The sequence below is a fragment of the Penicillium maclennaniae genome (assembly GCF_028827695.1).
Source record: "Penicillium maclennaniae strain IBT 15551 chromosome Unknown utg000007l:1.0-4884863.0:1.0-4888362.0, whole genome shotgun sequence".
Lineage (NCBI taxonomy): Eukaryota > Fungi > Ascomycota > Eurotiomycetes > Eurotiales > Aspergillaceae > Penicillium > Penicillium maclennaniae.
The window spans coordinates 523,358-541,673 of NW_026623219.1; the positions used below are offsets into that span (position 1 = coordinate 523,358).

The 18,316-nt window shown below is 48.0% G+C and overlaps 5 protein-coding genes across 5 annotated transcripts; 3 read left to right on the forward strand and 2 right to left on the reverse strand.

Annotated features, from left to right (window-relative positions):
- Positions 1 to 240: 240 nt before the first annotated feature.
- On the forward strand, positions 241 to 1,841 carry N7477_007404 (glycoside hydrolase family 27 protein; the record flags this gene model as incomplete). Its single annotated transcript, XM_056969067.1, has 6 exons — positions 241 to 312; positions 379 to 511; positions 578 to 718; positions 776 to 1,162; positions 1,214 to 1,398; positions 1,455 to 1,841. The coding sequence occupies 6 exons, from the start codon at positions 241 to 243 to the stop codon at positions 1,839 to 1,841; spliced, it is 1,305 nt and encodes a 434-aa protein (XP_056819099.1).
- A 683-nt stretch (positions 1,842 to 2,524) lies between these two features.
- Positions 2,525 to 4,637, reverse strand: N7477_007405 (putative MFS allantoate transporter; the record flags this gene model as incomplete). Its single annotated transcript, XM_056969068.1, has 10 exons — positions 2,525 to 2,552; positions 2,616 to 2,831; positions 2,888 to 2,981; positions 3,039 to 3,279; positions 3,337 to 3,425; positions 3,475 to 3,692; positions 3,748 to 4,014; positions 4,071 to 4,101; positions 4,155 to 4,302; positions 4,368 to 4,637. The coding sequence occupies 10 exons, from the start codon at positions 4,635 to 4,637 to the stop codon at positions 2,525 to 2,527; spliced, it is 1,602 nt and encodes a 533-aa protein (XP_056819100.1).
- A 987-nt stretch (positions 4,638 to 5,624) lies between these two features.
- N7477_007406 (putative ABC transporter) lies at positions 5,625 to 10,177 on the reverse strand (the record flags this gene model as incomplete). Its single annotated transcript, XM_056969069.1, has 4 exons — positions 5,625 to 5,654; positions 5,714 to 9,741; positions 9,789 to 9,852; positions 9,902 to 10,177. The coding sequence occupies 4 exons, from the start codon at positions 10,175 to 10,177 to the stop codon at positions 5,625 to 5,627; spliced, it is 4,398 nt and encodes a 1,465-aa protein (XP_056819101.1).
- A 3,782-nt stretch (positions 10,178 to 13,959) lies between these two features.
- N7477_007407 (putative serine peptidase) lies at positions 13,960 to 16,066 on the forward strand (the record flags this gene model as incomplete). Its single annotated transcript, XM_056969070.1, has 10 exons — positions 13,960 to 14,178; positions 14,243 to 14,360; positions 14,437 to 14,591; positions 14,646 to 14,768; positions 14,825 to 14,994; positions 15,052 to 15,139; positions 15,195 to 15,300; positions 15,359 to 15,518; positions 15,573 to 15,770; positions 15,850 to 16,066. The coding sequence occupies 10 exons, from the start codon at positions 13,960 to 13,962 to the stop codon at positions 16,064 to 16,066; spliced, it is 1,554 nt and encodes a 517-aa protein (XP_056819102.1).
- A 734-nt stretch (positions 16,067 to 16,800) lies between these two features.
- Positions 16,801 to 17,756, forward strand: N7477_007408 (SDR family oxidoreductase; the record flags this gene model as incomplete). The annotated part of the gene is made up of 5 exons (XM_056969071.1): positions 16,801 to 17,007; positions 17,055 to 17,158; positions 17,212 to 17,505; positions 17,558 to 17,693; positions 17,742 to 17,756. 5 exons carry the CDS (start codon positions 16,801 to 16,803, stop codon positions 17,754 to 17,756), a joined length of 756 nt encoding a protein of 251 aa, XP_056819103.1.
- Between the last annotated feature and the right edge of the window lie 560 nt (positions 17,757 to 18,316).

The window sequence follows — 18,316 nt, forward strand, 5'->3', positions numbered from 1 at the left end:
CTATTCATCCCCGGACTGACTCCGGCACTGGTGATGACGAATGCAAAAGGGCCCCCATGGAAGCTTACACATACGGCGCACGAAGATCGGCGGTTCTATTAGGCTGACGATGTCGTTCTATTTATCCGTTCCCCGCACTGGCTTCTTACTACTTCAATAAATGTGCATATAAATAAGAAGCTAAGCATTTTTGACCCTGTTTTTTGGAGGTCAGATCCTTGTGTCCAGATTCTAGTCACCATGTTTACTTCATCTCTGGCTGTTCTGGCTTTATTTTCTTCGGCGAATGCTCTTGTGCGGAAGGATGGCGTGGTAAGAAATGATTCCGCTCAGGCATCCACAGCTCCAAGGCGAGGAGAATGCTAAAAGACTAAGCAGGGTCGACTCCCAGCACTTGGCTGGAACAGTTGGAACGCATTCGGGTGTGATGTGGATGCGGACAAGATCATGACTGCCGCCAATGAGATGGTCAATCTGGGGTTGAAGGAGCTAGGATATGGATATGTGAACAGTAAGAAAACCTCGTGGGGAACCTTTCCATTGTCATGAGCTCTCATCAACATCAAAATTTCCCTAGTCGACGACTGCTGGTCCATCAAGGGCGCAAGAAACAGCACGACGGGCCGCTTGATGTATAACTATACCACATTTCCAGACGGTATCTCAGGTCTCGCGGACCAGATACACAATCTTGGCTTGAAGATCGGTATTTACAGCAGTGAGTCAACCCCGTTTTCGTGTTTGTATACGCCAACGTAACTCAGGAACTATCCAGGTGCCGGCGAGACTACCTGTGCAGGCTACCCCGCCAGCCTTGGACGCGAAGAGATCGACGCCCAAACCTGGGCTGAATGGGGAATCGACTACCTCAAATATGACAACTGTGGTGTCCCGACCAACTGGACTGATCAGAACACAGCCTGTGTTCCCGACGGCTCTGGCAACCATCCCAACGGAACATGCCCAGATCTGACAGACGCAGCACCTCCTGGCTACGACTGGACCAAGTCGAAGACATATACCCGCTACACAAGGATGCGGGATGCCCTTCTCGACCAGAACAGGACCATTCTTTATTCTCTTTGTGACTGGGGAGATGCGGATGTGAATACCTGGGGCAATGAAACTGGTAACTCGTGGCGCATGTCGGGCGATATCAGCGGTACGTACATCACATTTTCTTTGGAAAGAGTTCTCACACCATCATTCTTAGCAAGCTGGACCCGTATCGCGGAGATCGCCAACGAGAACAGCTTCAAGATGAACTATGTCGATTTCTGGGGCCATCCCGATCCAGATATGCTTGAGGTTGGCAATGGCAATGTCACCGACGCGGAAGGCCGCTCTCACTTCGCTTTGTGGGCTGCTATGAAAGCTCCTCTGATCATTGGTACTGCGGTGGGTGATAGATTTGAAGAGATTATTCCCCATATCTTATACTAACATTATCCTAGCTCAATGACCTGAGTGATCCCAACGTGGCTACCATTAAGAACAAATATCTCATCAACTTCCATCAAGACCCAGTCGTTGGTCGCTCCGCGCACCCTTACAAGTGGGGTTATAATCAAGATTGGACATTCGATCCTGCTCACCCAGCCGAGTACTGGTCTGGTCCTTCGTCGAATCTTAAGGGAACTTTAGTCCTGATGCTCAACTCAGAGGACAAGACTGCCACCCGTACTGCTATATGGAAGGAGATTCCTGAGCTTCAGGGTGGCGAATCGTATCATGTTCTTGATGCTTGGAGCGGAAAAGACTTGGGTTGTGTCAAGTCGCATTATAGTGTCTCCTTGGAAAGCCATGATTCGGCTGTGTTGGTGGTCAAGGGCGCTTGTTAGGGACTTGGGACTTTCCGAGGATACGCAACCATGTTCATTATCTTGATTTGTGCAATTTGACGGTTCTGACGGTGTGTTTCCTGATCATTAGTATCAGCGAGGTTGTATACTACATCCTGCTGTATTTGAGAGCTCAATCATGAAATGATCACTTTTGCTGTCTAGGGTTGTTTAGGGTGTGAAAAGCTTGACTTTTCTCCGATCCTTCATTCCTCGTCTTGTCTCTGTCAAGATGGGCCAATAGACTATGGCAAGGGTCCGGAGTATAACCTGTTGTTATATTATCTCCTCTGCCTTCATCTTCTCAATCTAGTTTCTTGTATTGTGCTCTTATTGATGTTCTGAGAGTTCTGTCATTGTCATACTATGCTACTTTATATCTTCAAACCCATCGGGAACTATTTCATCGCCTGCTCCATATCTGCTGTACTCGTGTGCTTTGTACGATATCTCTGCACTACCCTGGACCCTGTCTGAGATCAAAATAGCTTGACGCAAATCCGCTGGTCATGTGCGAGCTCCGGGGTTTCCTTTAGTTCTACACGAAACAAACAAGGGGAAAGCAATACTAAGGTAGTCAAGTCTTGGTAATGCTGGGTACATAGATCTACAAGCACGCACAAGCTTGAGGAGTCATAGATATAATACGCAAGTTAAAAGGTAAGATCTCGAATCCACACGCATCAATCTCCTAATAGATGTATTCGGAAACTAAAACAACAGGTCAGCAATTGTCATCGACAAACTTGTGCAGGCAAGCAATTTTTGAAAGACCTGAGAGGTAAAACATACTTCAAATTCTCCCGATCGGTCAAGTCCAGGAAAGCAGTCGAATCCAGATCCCGTGCTTCGAGACCGCCCTCCATCTGAGATTGGATACGGTCCCGCTTCTTGTTCTCCCAACGAAGAAGAAGACCGAGCGTGGAAATCAGGACAGCCTCGATTAAGTGTGAAACAATCATTGACCAGATACCGAGCTCATATGTCGGACTGTAATGTGTCAGCTTTGTGTACGATCTCCAAGGAGGACTCAGACTTGTACGTACGATTGATCGGTCTTGTAGAAGAACGGTCCCGCAATATTGCCCGTGCAGTAGCCGAGGAAGAGAACTGCATTGGTGACGACCTTTTTGGTGTGGCCTAATTCGCAGAATCAGCAATTGTCGGCTCGGCGAGATAAGAGTATCAATGGCTCACCTGCTGTGTTTGCGATCTGCATACTCAGGATGAGCACGAACGCAGCATTGTACGGTCCAGTCAGGTAGTAGCAGATCAGCCGGCCAATATGATGTTGAGTGGGGACGAAACGAAGTCCGAATGCGCCAGCTAAGTTGGGAATGAGGAAAATCAGTACGAAGATGCATCGTCTGTTTTCGAAGCGATCGTTCAAGTAGACGCATGCCAATATGGACAATGCAATGAGCACACCATATGGAATCTGAAAACATCAGCTGTCAGAGCCGAGTAAGATTGGAAAAAGGCAAAAGTTACTGACTTGCATCAAGGTTGTGACAAGAGTAGAGAATCCAAATCCTTTAATAATGATGGTCCCAAAGTTGGAGATGCCGCCGTTGGGGACATTGCCTGCTTTCTTTAGTTACGGCAAGTTGAATCAGCGTTGGTTTCAACATACAGACAACACCAAGAATGAAGAACATGTAAAGCTTATAGTCCAAGAAAGCTTCGAGTATCTGATAAGGCTTCAAGTGCTTGTTCTCCACGCCGGTCTGATTTTCTCTAAGACGGTCCACGGCGATCCGACGCTCGCGCTTTGTAAGGCCGCGCGCAGTAACAGGGGAATCAGGAAGGAAGATGAACATGACGATACCCCAGGAAGCACACAATGCGCCGCTATAAATCATTCAGTACTCGGAAGACGTGATCGGTAATTGAATATGATCCTTACATCACCAGAAACTCGTATTTCCATGAAGGCAAAGCACCCCGGATATGACCTATACCGTAGCCGAGGAGACCACCCAGAGCAATTCCGATTCCATTTGCAGTATACCAAAGGCCAATTCGAACGGGCTGCTCACGACGGGTATACCACATGCTGGTGATTAAGAGGAAGGCCGGATCGGAGCAAGCTTCAGCAGCGCCACCTAGCGCGCGAAGAACCGAAAGGGTCTCAAAACTATTGCATGCTGCCTGGAGCATGAGGAAGAAACCCCTGCTTTTACATGAGCCATTGAACGATTAAGTCGATTTTTCGTCTCCGAAACCTACCACAAGAAAATATTGGCTCCGAGATATTTGCCTAGATACTCAATCAGGTCTGGGTTCCCGCGTTTGTTCCGGGGGTGAAAATACCGATCGGAAGGCGTTGCAAGAGAAAATTGGTGGGGAATGCCCAGGCAAGAAAGCCAAAATAGAAGATACTGCTCAGCCAGTTGTACTGAGTGCCATGTAGGTTGAGATCTTCTCGCATGTCAAAGATAGCAGCATAGCTAAGGGTGGTCTGGTCCGGTGAGAACAATGTTAGGAAAGCGCGCTTCCACTGCAATCTGCAAAGACTTAACGGACTTTATCGATATAGAAGAAGGCATAGCAAACAGCCAAATACGGTAGGATCATAAGATCAATCTTCCACAGAATTCGTCTTGCCTCGGCTGGGTCGATCGGTTCGTGGAGTTCCGCCGGGTCGTCGAAAAGCGCCATGGCAGTATCGCCGTCGGCATTTTTGACGGACTTCCACTTGGCCTGTATTTCGTTGCTATCGGCGTGTTTCATGGTCGGTGCATCATGTATATCGCCCTTGAAGCCTGGTGCTGGCTCAGCATTATGGTTGGCCATTTGCAAGGCAATGTCTCTCGATCGAACTTATGAGGACTGAGATATTGAGGACCGAAAGGAATTGGATGACTGTAACGTCGGAGTAAACAAGAAAGGAGTCTGAAGATAAGTCACATCACAAAAAAGAGCTTGGGGATAAATGAGAAAATATAGCCTGACGATCAACTCTCATTGCCGGTTACTAGTCCAAACTTCCGACACGATGCTGTGTTTCTGATTCCTGTTCATCACAGACCTGATACTCCGCAAAAGCCAAAACTTAAATGACCGGGGAAATCGGACTGTGTGAATACTGCGGGGGAAGACCCAGCGTAGTCCCCGCAGAGCCAAGAACCCAACGTACTGCTCGAAGATCGGTCAATACGCCGGCAGACCGATGTCGGCTGACGAGCTGCATCCAGGGACGTACGCTGTGAGGTGCATCAAGTCTCATGGAAGGCTGCTCGTATCACAAGGGACTTCTGTCACTCGGGCGTAAAGCCGGCATGGCAGGGATATGCACTTCGGGGGAAGTCCGAAACCAATGCGCCTAGAACCTCATGTAGACTATCTATAGGCGGGAATTTGCCTCGGACGCTTGCAGGTCGGGTACCTCGACCGTGCACAAGAACTTCAGCTCCGTCCTACTTTGTTTAAGCGGCGTGGGGGTCGTGGGGAATCCGGCGATGAAGCGCGGAGAAAACCCACTTTGCCCCATATTCTTGATGGACTGCTGCGTTTTCTCGCGAGGGTCATCAACTAGGAAGGTGGGAGTAAATGCATAACCCCTTACGTTTTATTACGCATTGGCAGGATCATCGAATCCCCGAAACTTTTGGTTGTATTAATTTCAATGATAACCATCAAGATTTTTATGTAACCCATGATCTTCATTAGAAATGCTAAAGCTCATGAATAAGTCCAGTCTTTGCTGCTTTTATCCATCATATTCAAGTTGTTGAACCCCAAATTACCCAGGTGGACATTGAGTGAGTGTATCATCAACGCCTATCTTCTATTGAAGTTGAGGAATCGCGACTGAATAGGAATAATTGTTAGCGAGCCATTTCTGCCCTGAAATATCTGGATTTACTTACCGCTAGGAAGAGAATAATCAAATTAGACCCAATAAAAGCGATGAAAATACCCAAGTCGCGCCAGCGGTGGTCGAAGTCCATGCCAAACGTCGAATAAAATTGATCTCCGACCTTATAGGCACAGTACTCGCACGCTTGGGTCGCATTATCCAAGAGATACCCTGCACCACCGCGCTCAAAGAAAGGCTGCATGTAGTCACCACAAGTTTCGTTGGCCGGTGCCTGGAAGTGATTGTATTCAGAACTGGTGCATGTCACATTCCGCCCATGAAGCTCCGTCACGACCATGCCACCGACCAGGCGGGTGAGAGGGTCAAGTTGATAGAGCCAGGATCGCCAAAACTTCGGCATCTGGGGCTTTGGGATTGAAACACCACAGAACAAGGAGAAGATAATGACGATCGGCGGGTTAAACTGGGACGCGATGAAGCTATTGGGAGTAAGAGCTGAGATCATTTGGCCGAGAGTTACGGCAAACAGCTCTGTGATGAGGACCATGAGGAACTGGTAACCGGCTCTGCTGCTCTCGCTTTGGAAGCCGGGAATGTAATAGAGCGGTAGGAAGAAGCAGACAGCGCAGAGAATGCTGTATGGTAGCTCTGCAGAGACCATAGAAATGGCAAATGCAGATTGACTGTATGTCTTAGAAGCAGATTCGCGGTAGAAAATCAATCTGGATAGATCGTATCGAGGCTCCACTTGCTGCAAGATGATCGCGGGCAGGACGGTCACGTTGAAAATGACAAAAATACGATACTGCAGCGAAGAGCGAGAGTCGTCGAGCTGCAGATATGCAAGACCACTGAGAAGGGCAATCACGACGTGCGTGAAAAGTCTAGTGAATCCGTAATTACGAGACCGCCAGAATGCCAAATGAGTTCGTCGGCCCACGACCTTGATCTGATGCCACAGGGGCGACGCATACTCTTTCTCAACCATTCTCAAGTTTGGATCTGAGTTCCGACGGACAATTTGTATGCGGGACTCCTTGATGGAGACGATTTCTTCCTTCAACATCTCTAGCTCTGGAGATGTACGCCAAATTTCTCCCCAGTCTCTATCACCGATCCGGCGTGTCTGTCCAGCGCCAATGGCATCCAGCATCCACTCAGCTGGATTGGCTTCTGGCGGACAGTCGGCACCATTACGGCGGAAGTAATCTTGCAGGATGTGTGAGTCCAGACCAATATCACCAAAATAGATGCATTCTCCGCCTCTCTGGAGAAGAAGTAGTCGATCAAAGGATGTGAAAAGAGCGGAGTTGGGCTGGTGGATTGTGCAAAGAATGGCCTGGCCTGCCGCTGCAAGTTTCTTTAAAAACCGAACAATATTGAAAGCAGACTGACTGTCCAGTCCAGAGGTAGGTTCATCCAAGAACAGTAAAAGCTCTGGTTTGGCGGCCAACTCAACACCGATCGTGACTCTCTTTCTCTCTTCAACCGAAAGGCCAGTCTCCGGTGTTCCAATGATCGCATCGGCAAGATTCTCGAGTTCAAGGAGGCTGATAATCTCTTCAACGTATTCGTACTTTTCAGATTGCGGCGTCTCAAATGGTTGACGAAGGTCTGCAGAAAATCGCAGTGCCTCACGAACAGTCTGCATGGCTTCATGGGTATCCTGTTGTTCAGCGTAAGACGTACCTCGTTGGAATGAAGTACCAGGAGCCTTCCCATCAACGAGGATTTCACCACTAACTACGCCAATATTCTTCCTTGACGCCAAAACATCCAACAATGTGGTTTTACCTGCACCAGATGCCCCCATCAAGGCCGTCAATTTCCCTGGTTGGACGTAGCCGTAAACGGAATTTAGCAGCTGTCGTTTGCCCGAAGCGACCGGGACCTCGTAGCAGACGTTTTCCCAGGTGAAGACTGACGTTGAGGTGATCTTGAGATCAGAGCCTGCCGCCACATTTTTTGACTGGCGATTGGCCCTCTTCATCTCTAAGGCCTTGTTGAGCTTCTTGCGCTCCTTGTTCTCCTTCTGGTAGAATGTGATTGTCTTGCCACCGGCGCCGAACTGGATCGTTTCTCCAAAGTAGAGATTTGTACCGAGGAATCCAGCAATCAGAGCTAGCATGATACCAAAATTGCGCCATAAATCACCGTAATAATAGCTGAAAGTCTTTTCCACATAGCTGAGGCCGGGGATGACGTCTGACCCAGCTTCGCCGCCAGCAAGTGTGCAAGCTTGATGAGCAATATCGTCATAGCCTGGACCATTTGGCACTAGGGAAGTGGAAACGCATGTCATTGTGAGTCGACTGAACTCGTTGACCATTAGCGAAGCAAAGCCAAGACCAAATGGATTGATGTAATAGATCCATCTCAGCCAAACCTGTGCACCACTCCATTGAATGAGGTATCCGGATGTGATGACAAAAAGAGTAATGATCACAGCGGCGAATTTCATCGCGTAGTCAAAGTCGGGACTGACACATCCGAGCGAGCGGAAGATGACAGTCATGCATACGTAGCCTGTGAGAATGATCAAGACAAAGATGAAGAATGCACCGGCGTCAAGGGCTAGGCCACACATGAAATAAACGATGATGCTGAAGATAAGAATTTTTGCCATCGCAAAGGTGGTGTCGACGAGAATCTGGGCAATGAACAGCGCACTAGGCCGGTAAAACGTAAATGATCGGTGCTTGTTGACAATCGCACGACCCATCATCGTAGAAGCGAGCTCAGAAAAGGCTTGGAAGCCATTAAATAGCATGCTAATAAATAGAAGACCACCTCTAGTGAACGCACCGGCACTCGTCTTTGGTTGATTGAGCCACACGGTACCTAGGATAATGGCGATGCCTGTCGAAGTCATCCATGAGACTGTTAGAGCGAATTTGTCTTGCCATTTGAGTAAGAACTGCCGTTGCATTAATGCCCAAATCTGCAGGTGGAAAGGAATGGAGTACACCGAAGACTTGGGTGTGAACTTTCGCTTGGCCTCCCGGTTCGCAATCTCAAAGTCATCGTAGATCTGCTTTTGCTGCTGAACCTCGGCTCTGTACGTTTGCATTTCCTCGTCGAGTCTTTTGCTGAGGGCCGATTGCTCGAAGGCTTGCACGAGTGCTTCTGGTGTGGAGGGAACATTCTCAGCATCCCTCCCATCCCGGAATTCCCTCTCAAACGGGTCTGTGCAGCCGGTGAGGTAGTCTGGGGTGGTTTGCCGAGGTTTCTCTCGGTATCCAAGGCCTTCAAAGTAGGCTCGAGCCTCAGTCGAAGGGCCGAAGAAGACTTGACGACCGCTGTCTATGAGAAGCACTTTATCAAACTGTTTGTAGATATTTTCCGAGGCCTGATAGAGAGACACAAAAGTCGTGGTTTTGTAAATGTTGGTCATGATTCGAAGGGACTTGGCGAAGTCGAGAGCAGTCGAGGCATCGAGGCCGCGTGTGCTGTTGTCCCACGCCAACACAGTTCCTGAAGTAATCATCATCTCCGCGATACTGACACGTCTCTTCTCTCCACCACTAACACCGCGAATGAATTGATTGCCAATGACAGTCTTGGCAGTATGCTCGATGTTGAACATTCGAAGGAGCATTTTGATCACTTTCTCCTTGAATTCAGCCTTTGATACGCCATAGGGACGCTTGCCAGGAGTCTTTGTATCCAGTGCAAATCCAAGTGTCTGTTCCACTGTGAGAGTCGCCTGATGAATATCATCTTCCTGGTTATATACGGCTTCACCACGGAATCTCTTGGCAAATGTCTCGGATTCAAAAGGACCGTACAGGACCTCTCCATCAACGCCAGTGAAGCCGAAGCGTTGGTTTGCGATCACTTTGAGAAAAGAAGTACATCCAGATCCTGGTCTTCCTAGGACCAGCACCATTTCACTAGGTCGTGTGAGACCGCGGAACCCTTCCAGGATTTTAAACTCGGTTCCCTTTTTCCCGTAGCCAAACATGTGCATGAGCGTCTCTGGGACGTTGAAGAAGTCGATTATTGCGTCTGGGAAGGTCTTGATGAAGGTCTTCATACCGCCCATTCCACGGACCGTGAGGTTGTTCCAGATGACACCTACAGAATGTTAGATCGTGAGGGTTCCATCGCCTTTCAGGACCAACCAATTTGTTTATCTTTAATGCCAGCCTCTTCCTCGGCAGCTCGATTACCGCGCAGAGCCGTCTCCTAGATCCCAAGATTCATCCGTGTCGGTGGAGCTCGCAGCCTTTTCCACATCCTCGTTGTTGGCCGCAGGCTTTGAGGCTCGCGAAGCATGTCTTGACAACCGGCGTGCTTGGTGCGAGATGTTGGAAAATTGCTTGTTCAGGTCGGAGAAGTCCTCCTCGGCTTTTTCGACATCGACTCCAGACCGCATAGATATCCCGCCTTGGGTATTGGACGTGGTGATCCCCTCATATTGCTCGTAGCTACGCGACTGCAGAGAATTGACCTCGGAGTCGACACTATCTCTCATTGCCGATTTCTCATCGGCGGTCGGTAGTGACAACATGATGGGGATTTTATGATGAATTTTCGGTCCACTCACCCGAACCCACTTCCCCAGGTCTATCAGCGGGTGCGATCCCCAGCACTGGTGACGGCAGAGGCTGTGATCTTATATCACGTAGACCAAAAGTTTCGAGGCAATGTAGATTCAAGAAATCAAATTTGGTCAGGTCTTAACAAATAGAATTACTCCAAGGATATTGGAAAAAAACGAAGTGAGCAAAATTCACAGGAAAAGAGAATTAGTCACAGACCAAGCCTCAACCCACACTAGCTAAACCCCTAAGTCCGTTCCTGGTTCTCATTCCCACAGTTGCCACCCACTCGGCTCCACTTTAGCAGGGTTCTGAGTCTCCGCGGTGAGGGAGCAAGATCAAATGACAATGCACTTCTATTATCAGAATTAGCGGTGATGAATCGACCCTAGCCTTAGACTACTCTAGAGTGTAGATCCTGACTCATCGTGTCGGACGACCGATGCGACCGTGAAGGGTACTAAGGCCTTCTGGAAAGTGCAAGCACTTCGTGGCAAAACCCCGGCTAAGTTACATCCTGAATCCCAAGTGGGGACATTGTGTTCCTAGGCGGCATCTTCCGTTCCATGTCCGTGTTGGATTAGAAAGGCTGACGCCAAGCTCGCGGGCTCCTTTTGGGGCTTAGATGTGCAAATGGCTGGGTGAGTCATAGTGAATCGTTCTCCACTGGTTTGGACTACGAATTATTAGCCTTCCGGGCGTAAGAGGGACTTCATTTTTAGAGGAAAAATTAGGCATCAGCGGGGAATTTCATGTGGGGAAGGGTCGGGACTCGGGCCCGGCGGACCTCTGTCAGTGTTTCCCATCTGTAGAGATTGCCAGATCCAAGCTAGCGTCACGCTAGGCGGGCCACGATTCTATGGGATTAATAATTCTACTTATACTGGGTACTTTAGGCATTTTGGGCTTCTCTTGCGTGGTCACGTCACTTATCAGGAAAGAGGAATTATTTGACCGTTCAAGTCTACGCAAACTTACCCCGGAGACTGCCCCCCCACAGTTGCCGAGCTTATCGTAAGCTAAACAGACATGGTTGCTCACTCATCTGCACACTTGGTGTCTGGTATAGAACATCTGTTTTCTCTCTCTAACAGCCAATACAGTTAGGTGTACCCATCTCAGGGCCAACATCAGGATAGTCCTCAGTCAAATACACGTGATCGTGACAAAGAATGGACTGATGACTTAAGCCGCGAGGATGACGCTGTCAAATCAGTTACCCGCGACCAATATAACATTCCGGCCTCATGTACTTACAAGACCATGGCATTGAATCATTACACAAGCTGGCAGTCCCTATTGACGTAGACAATGCGCGATCTACCTCCGTCAATCTTCTACTCGTAGAATTCGCAGGATATGGCACGACTCATGTAAAGCGGGCCTACGAAGACTGGATCAGTCCGTACATGAAAAGTTGGAAGGAAGAGCTTTTTATGCAATCAATCCAGCTTATTCAACATTTGCGTATACACATGGTAAGAACGCTATTGACTCGGCCATGATCATTGACGCAATGGATCTTCTGTACACAAGCGAATTCGATGGCTTCTGTTTGGTATCTAGCGACTGTGACTTCACACACCTGGCCGCTCGCATTCGAGAGTCTGGACTTACTGTATATGAAATCTGTATATGAAACCGGCGGGCGCAAAACGCCAAAATCTTTGTTTCTGCTTGCGATGAATCCATTCACACCGAGAATTTCGTCTACCTTGAGGAGCTCGTGTCACATTCCGAGGCTGCTGTCAACCACAAAAACTGTACCACAGCACACTCGATTGATACAGATACTGAACTAGTGAAAAGTCTGCGAGCCACGGTGGAAACTACCTCCGATGATGATGAATGCGCTATGCTGTGTGATGTTGGGACCCTCCTCTCGAAAAAATATCCTGATTCCGACCCTCGCACCTATGGACACTCTAAACTCAGTAGTCTCATTACTGCGTCCTCTTTTTTTGGAAGTATCTCGCCGCTCTTCATGACAAGGCTTCGCTCCAGAGATTTGTGTACGTAGAAAGCGTGGGCTACACAAAAGCGTTGCCTAATAGGTACGAGCCTATGCAGTAGTTCAGAATTGTGCTGAACCCTTTGAGACGATTAATGAAAGCTGGCGGTTGTCCATTGGGAGCTCTACTACCGCAACCTCGTTTCATCACGTTTTCCGAATCGAGCCTCTCATCGGGTCTCCCGTTGGAAATAATCGCCTTTTTCGACTTGTTTATGGAGCTCAGTCATGTGGTCAAGGCAAATCTTTTGGTGCTTACATTGCTACTAAGACCAACATGGAAAACTGATATCTGCTCATGAAAATCATGTCCAGATCTATTGTAAAACACAAGGCCATGAGAGGCGGAAATTCAGGAACGACCGACGAATCGAGTCATCGGGAAACAGTATCATAGGTGCCATGGTTTGAATTCCCCTCGGCCCGAAAGCGGTATAGTCAATCATCTTGTTTCCAAGTATTTCAATTTACTGTGGCAAGGTTAGAATCTAGTTCTCGCGATGAGAGGTCTGTGTATACTTTAATAATGTTCCTAAAGAGACCAATTCTTCTTTTTTCTAGTTTCGCATTCCATGCCTACAGAGAATCTCCATCTAAGCCGTAGCAAGACTTTTCATCTCTTTGTTTGCTTGCTGCTCTTTGCTTGCTGCTCTTTGCTTGCTGCCAAGATTACTTCGAGAATCTTTATCTTTGCTGTGGACGTCGGATAATTTTTCAAGGAGACATATCATAGGCGTCGTGGCCTTCGCCTCGATTTGGCAAACTATTGTTCGCGCATCAAAGAGCTCAGGTCCGCTTACAGGGGGGGTAAAATTATTTGAAGGGATCTCAAGTGGATGAAAACTTTGAAAAGAAATTCCTCGAAATTCTGCGACGACTTTGAATCAGAATCATTATCACTGACTCTCACTAGGAAAGGTGCTTGAGGGTCATTTGTGGACAGGTCTTCCAGGGCTCCACAGGGGGAGTGGAAGAGTTCGAGTTGTCAAGAGTGACCCTATTGAATTTAGATTAACATCCGAAAAGACTGAACAGTGAACAAAAGATGGGAAATTGCTTCTAGGGCCACTCTCCGCCATTTGCGTCCACGGGACTTTGAGGTACCCGCTTGTCAACTAGAAGCTCAAATGTGAGACAAATGAGAAAGTGGGCAGCTTCTTGACATTGTTGTGATTGTTGGCTAGCGGCCTTCACCTGCCCCGCTCCGCTTTATTGAAGCGATGCTAGCACTTATCAGGAACCAGTCACACGCGCGGGACCGCGAGTAGGTTATCAGCTGGTGGTATTTTCAGTTCGGACCCCCGACGGAAATCAAGCACAAATCTCTTGATTCCGTGAGAAAACTTAGCTAGCGTTGCACTTCCCCTCCCAGAAAACTAGACTACGCGATAAAAGTGCCGCTAGACTCGTATCGTAGCATTGCCACCAATGCTTGTGTGAACAATTTCGCAATTCTTGGTCTCGGACTCCGACTTACCAGGGCCTTTCTATGCTAAATCAACACAATGGTCGTTCATAGTCTGCATGATGCCGCTGAAACCCCACCACTAGTAGCTTTTGTCAGCCGAAGTGCTTTCTTCTGGTGTCAAATAAATAGTAGAAAGCTCCGGTCTTCGAGTTGCTGTTGCTGTTGCTTTTTTTTTTTTGTGTTGTGATTACTTCTCTAGTGCCCGAGAAACTTTCGGGGGTGGTTTCGAACCTGTAACTATAGACTGCGGAGGCAATTCACCATCTGTAGTCATGTACTCTCTGGGCTTGACTGCTCTGTCTATGCTCTGGGCTACCGGTGCCCAGGCAGCTGGACGTCGACCTCTTCCACCTCCTGCTGTTGCAGCGGCAACAGCCACATACGGCCAATCCACTTTTGAGCAACTCATTGATCACAAAAATCCGAGCCTTGGAACCTTCTCTCAGCAGTACTGGTGGAACTCTGAATGGTGGGAGAGCGAGGGTGCACCGGTATTTACATTTCGCTTTCATGCGCTCATTCGAGACACCCCTCTGACTATCACACAACTAATAGGTCGTACTCTTCACCCCTGGCGAGGAAGCAGCCGCTGGATATACTGGATACTTGACGAACAAGACTCTAACCGGTGCTTTTGCCCAAGAAATCAAAGGCGCAGTGATTCTCATTGAGCGTTCGTCGGATCCATTCCCCACCTTTTTTCCCCGTTCAATGGGAGCTAATTGAAACTTGATTTTCTCGATTTACAGACCGATACTGGGGCAATTCAAGCCCATATTCTGATTTGACAACCGAAAATCTCCAATACCTGACTCTGGAAAATGCCATTGCCGATCTCACCTACTTCGCTAAGAATGTGGATCTTCCTTTTGATACGAACAGTAGCAGCAATTCCCAGAATGCCGTGCGTCCATTATCACCGCACCATTCTACGTGAGCTAAAATTATAAACTTCTAGCCTTGGGTGTTGAGTGGAGGTTCTTACAGTGGAGCTCTGACTGCATGGACTGAGTCAGTCTCTCCCGGTACATTTTGGGCGTACCATTCTACTAGTGCCCCGGTTGAGGCAATTTATGACTACGTGAGTTCTCTCCAGCTCCGATTTGATTTAATTTTATGCTCACAAATTCCATTCAGTGGCAATACTTTGTTCCTGTCCAAGAGGGAATGCCAAAGAACTGCAGTAAGGATGTTGAGCGCGTGGTGGATCACATTGATAGTGTCTTCGCATCCGGAAGCGAAAAGAAGATCCAGAATCTGAAAGACATGTTCGGACTTGGTGATTTGGAGTTCGATGACTTTGCTGCGTATGCCCATCCTTCTCTGCTGAATGACCAGAACTAACGCGCGAACTTATTGATCAGTGCTCTTGAGAACGGACCTTGGCTATGGCAATCAAACTCCTTCTACACGGGATATTCATCTTTCTTCGAATTCTGCGACTACGTTGAGGTATCTTTTCACCAGCTTCGTTGCTTGGATATTGGAAACTGACCAGCCTAAACAGAATGTCGAGGCGGGTGCGATGAAGGTCCCAGGAGCCAACGGAGTCGGCCTTGATAAGGCACTCAAGGGTTACGCCAAGTGGTTCAAAGAGATCTATTTCCCAGGATGTGAGTCGAAAACAGACAGCTCTTATGATTTGGATACATCTCTAATACAGATTTAAAGCATGCGCGGGATACGGCTACTGGACCGAAAATGACACCACTGCTTGCTTCGACACTTACAATGCATCAAGCCCCCTATTCACTGATACATCGGTGAACAACTCCATTGATAGACAGTGGCAATGGCTCCTTTGCAACGAGCCATTCTTCTATTGGCAAGAGTAAGAAGATGCTTGGAATTCAAAAAAAATGTATCTTCTGACTGGTATCTCTAGTGGCGCGCCAAGTGATACTCCCTCTCTTGTCTCCCGGACTGTGAACGGCGCTTATTGGCAGCGCCAATGTCCTCTTTTCTTCCCCGAAGTCAATGGCTACACCTACGGTAGTGCAGAGGGCAAGTCTTCCGCCGAAGTCAATGCTTGGACCAAGGGCTGGGACTTGACCGACACCACTCGACTGATCTGGGCTAACGGGTACGTGATTATCCCTTCCTCCGAAGACCCTGACTCGACCTAAACAGAGATGAACACATTTTTCTGACCACATTTCTAGACAATTTGATCCCTGGAGAGAATCTGGCGTCTCGTCTAGCTTCCGCCCTGGTGGGCCTCTGAAGTCGCGACCTTCGGCACCTTTGAACATCATTCCCGGTGGCTTCCATTGCTCTGACCTTATTTTGAAGAATGGTCAAGCGAATGCGGGTGTCCAGAAAGTTATCGATGCCGAGATTGCACAGATCAAGACTTGGGTGGCTGAGTACTATAAATGAAAGTCTAGAGCATCTGCAGGGCAATATAGTTTCTTAGAACCCCCTTTCGAGAAAATGAGCCAGTCTATTCCTTGTTTTTTGTTTCTCTTTCACGATATCTCCCTGTGAGTCTTCAAACAGTGACAAAAGAGGTTTGCAGTCCTCTATGAAGATCTTAATGACCCTAGAGATCCGGCCGATTGCAAGAGTGCTCGTCATTCCTCGAAAGTCCTCAGCTGCCGGAGTAATGGCTGGGTCGACTATAGTATCTGGAGGACAGCGCGGCATTCTTGTCTAGAAGTGAATATCCACTATAAGTTGCTTATAAAATAATAAGCTCGCCTCATTGAACGTTCTTCGTTGAAATCGCGTGTTTGCTTCCAGGTTTTCCTCTCTGCCTGTATAAGCTAAGAAAATGTGCATGTGGTTTGAGGACGATCTAATTGTTGTGCATATCGCGCGTCACCGGATGGAAGGAAGTTAGATATACTAGAGAAGTACGAGCACACGTTTTCAAGTTCTTTCCATAATCGTTCAACCGCTCCAACGGCCTTCCATTTTGGGATAAACATGCGCCAATCCAATGGGAGGTCGCGACACCCCCGCCATTCGCCCCACCCTGAGATGGTTCCCAGGTTATATCTCTGGTTTGCCTCCCCATCGATTTGCCTCGGTATTCCAGCCCGACTCGTATACGCTTTCTTTGCTCTTTATTGAAATTCTCACCGAAGAATTGATTTGAATTGTGCTTGAAAATGACCGAAACTTGGGTGATAGTCGGCGCTTCGAGAGGCATTGGACTAGAGTTTGTGAGACAACTCCTGCACCTTGGCCATAATGTCATCGCCGGCGTGCGAAAGCCTTCGGTAGCAGAGAAGCTATTGCAACTGATTTCTAGCCAATCGATGTCCGAACGCTGCTTAGTCGAGCAGTGCGATGTGACGAACGAGGAGAGTATCAATGTGAGTGAGCACTGACGAACTTCAGATTATGCTTGCTGACAATTCAGAACTTTGTGAACAAAGTCAGCGAGGCTACTCGACGGGGGATGGTTGTGAAGAATATCGTGCTCAATGCCGGTGTGCTAAAATATCCAAATCGAGCAACAGAGATGTACGAAGCCATGAGCATGTCACTGGAAGCTCTACTAATGATGCAACCTGAAGATCTTTTTCAGATTTCGCTCTTCATTTGCACACTAATACCATCGGTCCCATAATATGTGCACAGAAACTCATCAAACTGAACCCCGACCACCCACCTTCCAAGGCGGTATTCATATCCTCTGATTCAGGATCGACTGCCTCGTTTCGAAGCCATGAGGATGGCTTCGGGGCATATGGAGCGAGCAAGGCCGCGCTCAATCAGATGCTGAGGCACATGGCAGCAGAACTGGAGCGCAATGGTGGCGGCCAAAGCAAAACGACAATTCTTGCCATGCACCCCGGGGAGGTTCAAACGTACGTGGAGACTATTCTAGAAACTATTGTGGATTAACTAATTGACCCACAGTGATATGGCCAACATTGAGCTAGGGTGGGAAGTAGAAGGTACAATTGAGCCTTCTGAAAGCGTGGAGAGCATGCTCAAGGTCATTGGGGAAAAGGATGAGAAGGATAATGGGACATTCTGGTGTTGGGATGGCAGAGTAAGTTTTGTCTAAACCATCATTTGAAAGCTTACTGACACTCCGAAGAGTCATCCATGGTAAATAATTCGGGAAATTTGAAAATGATTGATCCTAAGTTAGTTATTTTCTGTGTACAGTAGCTTGCAAGATCGGCTTGGACTATTACAAACACTCTTTCTTTCTCAGATACAGTTTCCAAGACCGCTCTGATCTGAATCAATTAAACTAAATTTTAACCCTGGCTAAGAATCTTTTGAGCGGTATGGTAAGAAACGAGGCGATGATAATATGAGTGCAACCTTGGGCACCCCTCAATTTCTGTTTCTCCTGCTGTTCAACATGGCTTCGAATTTATCCTCATCGAAGCGGCTGCTAATTTGCGATATGATCGAGAGCAACTCGGTGACAAGCTATGAATGATTCGTGATATGCGGAGGTGGGAGCTCAGTTTGGGGAGCTCAGTTTGTACGCTCATCAACCTCAAGTCATCCACGAAACGCCGGAACAAAAACTTTGCATATCAGGAGCTTGAAAGACGAAGTTGGTTTGGCTGTCAACATGTGATCCTTCTCTTGGTTATCCCCTTCAGCTTCAGCGCAAAAACTCCGTGGTCTCCAAGCGCTCAGTAGACCCTAGCACCC